The sequence below is a fragment of the Myzus persicae genome, unplaced genomic scaffold (assembly GCF_001856785.1).
Source record: "Myzus persicae strain clone G006 unplaced genomic scaffold, MPER_G0061.0, whole genome shotgun sequence".
NCBI lineage: Eukaryota > Metazoa > Arthropoda > Insecta > Hemiptera > Aphididae > Myzus > Myzus persicae.
Window position 1 is genome coordinate 141,750 of NW_019103939.1, and position 7,104 is coordinate 148,853.

Consider the following 7,104-nt stretch of genomic DNA (forward strand, 5'->3'; position numbering starts at 1 on the left):
CGAGAGTGGCGGGCGACATTGCCGCAGCCCATCGTCGTAATTTATTTTGTACTTATTTTGTATTATAAGTTTGTCTCGCAATAATTTAATATCGACGAATACGGTCATGTCGTTATAAGTATGTACTTACTTACCCACCTACCATTATAATGGTATACGTAACAATTCGACCGCTAAACGTGATTGGTATACCCATACAGTTACCTATATCGCACAGACATAATATACATACAAAGGCAAACTTCACCTTTTTCGAAACCAGCGTATTACTATCGATCCCGCGAAGGACGATTGCAAAAATAGAAACCATTATAATAATTCAATAACGATATTGTTAGTAAATCTATTCGAAAACCGTTTTTCACATTACCGATCGTAATCAATTAATTAATTAAAAATTATTATTGAGTTTAATGGTTTCTATTTTCTTATCCTTTTTTACACTTACATTGTAGATAGTATAGGTCTTATACTATGTGTGGACTCGATTAAATAAATAAATAAAAACAGTTGAATTAAATTTTATGTTTTTTTTTATTATTCGCTGGGTTCTCGTTTTTTTTTGAGTACCAGTCAATTAAATTAACAAAAATATATCACAACAATGTTCTAGTGCCTAGAAGTTTATAGTCTTCATTGTAAGAAAATAAATAAAAATAATAATATATATAAAAAAAACAATAGTAAAAAATGGCATTGTTTTTAGTTCACGTTGATAAAAACGTAGATTTTACAATAAATCGGGTTAATAGTTAAAAACATAATACTAACAAACGTACAAGATATTTCTTAGACTAGGTAACTAACCCCGCGATATATCTCAAAATCGTCATTTAACTCTTTGTCAGCAAATAACTAGTTTATGTGTATATGGCAACTCTCTTTTTTTTCAAAATATATAATCTGCATACTTTTTCACCTCAAAAATTAAGTTTGTACTAAACATTAAGTACTTATTGATAAAAAAATACACTTAGATTTGCGTTCAAAGAGTCAAATTAATTTAATACATATTTAATAAAGGGCTACAACACGTTTGAATTTAAGAAATAATAATATTATAACCTAATAGTAATGACTGGGAGGACATTTTATTCATGATCTTTACATTTTATTTTACAAAAAAGAAAAGTTTAAAAAAAGGTTATAAAAGAAACATCTTAAATATAATCGTATTTAAATACAATAATTAATAATTATGCAGGAGTGGTAGGCATTTAAGCCATATATACACTGTACAAATACATTTTTGTTTTTTTTGTTTGTTTTTACAAAATAGTCACTATCTAATATCACAAATTTAATTATTAGGCAAGATAAGTTTTGAATTTTCATACCGTGTACTATATATGAATGGCAAGCGGTCTTGAGTAGTTGTTGTGTACCCCTCTGTGATGGTGATGATGGTGGTGGTGATGCTTGTGGTTGATTGCTTTCGGCCTTTGGTTGTTCGGGACGTCCGGAAGCGCGAATTTCAGCTTTTCCCAGAAATGTTTGTCGCCCCACTGCAGATATGAATTAGTCTTGAGGTAGAGTCGGATGTCCGGATCTAGGTCTTTGTTGGGCACCTCTCCCAGTAGTATAACGATCAGTCTCTTCCTCTTATCCCGGAGAACTTGATGATGTGCGGATTTAAATTCGAACCGACACCACTCCGACTTGATAAAGTTCTCCGATAGCACCATTATCGTGCGTTTGGACGATTCGACCGCCTGCACGATCGTGTCGGATATGTAACCACCGGCTGGAAACTCTCTGTAGTGCAGACACAACTTGTACGACGGGTCGCCATTTTCCAGTATCGGAGCCAATTCTTCGATGACGAACGCCTCGTCTTTGGAACTGTAGCTGACGAACGCGTCGAACAACTTATCCCGCTCGTCCATTTCGAACTCGGTGCTTTTGCAAAATATCCGCACGCCGAATCTGGAGTGACACCAGACTTTCATCTCGTGTCGGAAAACGTACACCATCATGGCGGCGACAATGATGAAGAACACGGCCGAAAAGGAAACTATCAGGATCGGTATGTAATCCTGAATGTCCGGCCTTTGGATTATGGTCTTGGTAGGCGTGGTCAGGTTACCGCCGTTGAGCGCTCCTTCGATAGTGTTGGACGACGTGTTGAACGGTTTTTCGACCGACGAAGGGGTCGTAGGCCCGCAAACCGTGCCGTTGTCGCTGTTTATGTTGTACCCCCCCGAGTGGTCGAGGCAACGGACTTGTTCGGCGTCCACCACCGCGTCGGCAGCGTATTGTAGGAACTCTTTCATTTGTTGAACAAAATCGCACGCGCAACTCCACTGGTTCTCGGCGAGCGTCAGATGAGTCAGCGTCGGCGACAGTCTCCACACCGGGAACTGAGCTATCCGGTTGTGGTCCAACCGGAGAATGGTCAGCTGTTGCAGGAAACGGAATGTCGTGCTATTTATGTACGTTATGCGGTTGTGGTTTAAATAGAGCTCCTTGAGCTTGTCCAGCCCGTAAAACTCGTCACCGTACAATGTGGATATACGGTTGTCGTCCAAGTGTAGCACTTCCAGTTCCTTGAGTCCGTGGAACGTCCGATTTTGCACGCGCTCCACGTTCGAAGAATTCAAGTACAGGACTTTCAAGATTTTTCTGCCCAAAAACGTGTGTGTGCTCAGAGTCTTGATTGTATTGCCGTCCAAATATAAAACCGTGGTATTCATCGGTATTTTTTCGGGCACCCGGTTTATGTAACCAGCGCTCGAGCAGTCGACCACGTTCGACGTGGAACTGACGCTGTGGAAACACGTACAGTTCGTCGGACATATCATTTTGCAATCGCACGCGTCGAAGTCGCAACAATCGCACGTGCTACGTTTCGCACACTCCATGTCGTATTGACACAAAAACTGTTCTTCGGACGCTTCTTTCAACAGTACCCGGGACTCGCCTCGATTGTATATGACCTCGCACGTGGCCGTCTCCAAGTCGACTAGTTTGGGTTTGTTCCGATCGGGTTCGACACTATACGCCTGTAGCCATTGCATCGAACAGTCGCACACAAACGGATTGTTGCCGACTAGGAACTGCGGCATATTCCGACCCACCGGAACCGTCGATATCCTGAGCGATTGAGGGTTCAGCGTTTTCAATCGGTTTCCGGTCAGGTCCACTTGCGTGAGATTTGGTTTTTTGAAAAACGCGTACGATTGTATTTTTGAAATTTGATTGTTCGACAGATACAGATTTTGTACTTTATCCGGGATCGAACTACCAGTCACTTCAGTCAATTTATTGTTACTGGCGTCGAATCCGGTCAGTTGCGTTTCCAACTCGTAGTGATTTCCGAGTTCGGTGATTTGATTGCCGTGTATGTCTAACCACTGTAAGCCCGTTGGTATTAGAGCATAATCGAACCATTCTAAAAAGTTTTCCGATATGTTTAACCATACGAGATTCGACAGTTTGGAAAATAGGCCACCGACGTCCCGTAAATAATTGCCGTCCACCCTGACCGCCACCAGTCTGGTGTTGTTGTCAAAAGTGCCGGCTTCTATTTTTTGGATTTTATTATTGGCGAGGTTGATGAGATGCAGTTCTGGTAATCTGTCGAAAACACCCTTGGACACGTTTGATATTTGATTTTTCAACAATTTCAACCCTATGAGCTGACTCATGGCCGGAAACGACGTGTTGAATATGTCGGTGATCTGATTGTAGCCCAAGTCCAACGTTTTCAGATTGGGAATATTATTCAGAACCGCCGGTATATCGTACAGTTTATTTCCGTTGAGGTGTAAGTATTCCAAATCGGTAGAGTTCCTCAGCGCCTCCGGATCGATGTACTGTATTTGATTGTTATCGAGCGATAGTTGGTTTAATGAGGGCAGACCGTCGAACGTGAACTGATCGATTCTGGTCAATTTGTTGCTGGAAAGCACCAACGTTCTCATGTCTATCAGCGACGAAAACACGTTCTCCGGCAAGTACTGAACACCGTTATTATCCAGTCGTAACGATCGTAGCCGGTACAAATCTCGAAATATCATCGCGTCCAATTTAGTTATGTTGTTGTTGGACATGCTCAGGAACACGAGTCGCACGAGACCGGTAAACGTGGCCGCGTTCACCCATTCCTCGGTCAGCTGGTTTTCGGAAAGGTCCAGCACCAACAACCGGGACAGCTCGTTGAACAGCCCGGGTGCGAGCACGTTTATGGTGTTGTTCTGCAGGTACATCTCGCGCAAGTCGCGGGTGTCCGCGAACAACTCGGGCGCCAGATTGACCAGCCGGTTGGAGGCGACGTTCAGCACGGACAGCGCGGACAGACCGTCGAAACCGTGGTCGCCGATCACCGATATAACGTTGCCCTGCAAGTGCAAGTCCTGCAAGTTGGTCAGGTGCGAGAACACTTGCGAGTTGATCGAGTCGAAGTTGTTGTACGACAGGTCGAGCACCTGGAGGTTGGCACCGCACTTGTGCTGCCCGGACGATCCGAAGTGGAAAAGCTCGAGATGCCGGAGTCGGTTCCGGGTGAGGTTCAGGTAGACGAGATTCTGCAGAGAGCAGAAAACGCCCTCCGGCAACTTGGCGATGTTGTTGTGGCTCAAGTCGAGTCGCTCGAGCATATTGAGCTCCTCCAGGAACGTGTCGGACTGCACTTCCATGTTGACCGACGTCCAGTCGTTGTTGTGAGTGACGACCGTGAGGTTGCGCAACTGCCGAAGACCGCGGAACGATTCCCGGCCCAGGCTGTTGAGCTTGCACGAGTCGATCGTCAGCTCCTTGAGATCGATGAGCGTCTGGAACGTGCCCGTGCCCAGCGAGCTGAGCAGGTACAGCTGCGAGTTGCACTCGATCTTCAGTTTGACCGTGTACTGCGGCTGTATTATACTAAAATTGGTTTTTTCCAACTCGGAGTTCATGGTCCGCACACGGCAGTGCAGGGCCACCTCCTGTTCGTCGGACACGGTCTGCGACGCGATCGTCTCGTCGCCGTATGTAGTCACGGCCAGCCACTCGCACTCGTTGGGCGGCTTGTGCCGGAGCGTCTTGCTCAGCGACGCCGACATGACCAGCAGCACCGAGCTGACGAGCACCGCGGCGGACGTTAGAGCCATGACGGTCCCGGGGGGCGGATGTGGGCGCGTTGGCCGGGGGGGCGGTTGTCTTTCACGCGGACGTGAAGGGGGGGCCGGAACGCAAGAGACACGCGTTCGATCGCCGTCACCGCCTGGACACCATTTGCGATGTGCGATCGCGGAAAAGAGACATCAACGAACGGGCATGGTGGCGAGGCGGCGGGAGAACAGATATTATTGTAATATCTAATAAAAAAAAAACAGCGAAAAAAATTTCGTCGAAAATTCACCTCCGATTTTATTCGTACTCGTATCCGTCACGCGCGCACTCGAGAAAAACACACGCACCATTCGCGCACGCAACACACGACGTATATCTAGAATATATAATAATAATACTACTTTTAATAATATTACTATTATTATTATTATTATCGGACGAAATAAGGACGCGACACGAACTATTTCACACACTCTGAGATACGCGCGCGCGCGCGTTAACACAACTACGACGGTCGGCAGGCACTCGGAGACTGAATGCGCTGCGGGCGGAACGAGGACTGGTTGCCGTTTGGTGTACACCGCCGCCGCCGCCGCCGCCGCCGCCGTACTCCTTCCAGCCGCACAGAATATTATATTATTATGCTTTCCGTTCGCTTTTGCTGCTGCCGCCGCCAGGGTCGTCTTGTTTTTTTTCCCAGTCCGTCGCCGCCGCGCGTACGTGCGTCGTTTTCTATACGTATACACACGCACAGTGTGTCTGTCCGTCCGTCCGTCCGTCTATTCACCCGGTACACTTTTAACACCTACTTAACATAGGGCGTCCCCCCCCCCTCCCGCCCGGGGTCGGATCTCGGACAGTCGTCGTTCCGGCCGCCGCCGCCGCCGCCGGTCGCGTTGTTATAAAATATTGTATAAAATATCCAAAAAAAAAAATAATAATAATCGTCGCACATTCGTCGGTTACGATTTAATAACAACATTGTTTCGTCTTCCGTGATGTGCGGTGGCAAACTATTATACACTTAAATATACTTATAATAATTATATCGAGTCGGAAAAACTACGTATATTAATAATAATCATGTGCTCATGGACCCGCCGCGTGTGAATTCGGTGGTCATATTATTATTATGATATCATGCTATACCCACCTATATTGTGACGGCTATATTATTATTATTGATTTTTCTATATTTATACCATCATGCATAATTGATCTCATTTACATCCACGTTTTGGGTTCTATGTTTAGCATAAGCTTTGAACAACCTGTATCTCTCCGTTGTGTCCTGCCGTTAGTACATAATACGGCTGTTACGACTGATATTTTTAAAACGGTTGTGTTCAAAGTAACCAGAACACTGTGTGGCCACTGTATAAACAATTATAAAAATTTGAGTATTTAATATAATATGTATATTGTGATTGATACTATGACATTACCGATCATTCTTTTGTAACTGTACATACCAATATGGAACTACAGTTGATTGTGTTGCATTAAAATACGTTTAGAAACCGGGAATTTAGAACCCTCGCAGAGTGAGGTTTCCTAAATCGTTATTCAATTTATATTAATATATTATATTATACAAACAATCCAAATGAAATGATTTCAATTTTTCTCCAATTTGAGTCGAATTAATCGAATTTCTGTTAAACGTCGGAATTCGTGAAACTGACTGCCGTCTTTGGAACGATTAATACACAGTTTTTATATTATAACATTTACCTCCCTCCCCAAAAAAAAATTCTTTAAAATAATTGCATATCGCACGGACCGTATCGCGACAAATCTCCGTAGTCAGCCTACGGATTGAGAGAAACGTTTTTTAATTCACCTCTAGCAACCACCACCGACTTCGACTGGCGACTTGTGCGTGCGTGCATGGTGTGCTCGAGTACAGAGTTTTTTCTCGCTTTTTTCCGTCTTCTTTTCGCTACACTGTCAACGACGGCGCGTAATGAACATGACGAGTAGTCGAACACGTTATATTGACGAGACACACTTTGAATTATTATCGAACCAACTATTATAAACGACTTCACA

The 7,104-nt window shown here is 44.4% G+C and overlaps 1 protein-coding gene across 1 annotated transcript; it reads right to left on the bottom strand.

Moving 5' to 3' along the window:
- Window positions 1-515: 515 nt before the first annotated feature.
- LOC111036674 (toll-like receptor Tollo) lies at window positions 516-5,612 on the bottom strand. The gene has a single exon (XM_022318792.1). The coding sequence runs from the start codon at window positions 5,088-5,090 to the stop codon at window positions 1,344-1,346; it is 3,747 nt and encodes a 1,248-aa protein (XP_022174484.1). The 5' UTR covers window positions 5,091-5,612; the 3' UTR covers window positions 516-1,343.
- Between the last annotated feature and the right edge of the window lie 1,492 nt (window positions 5,613-7,104).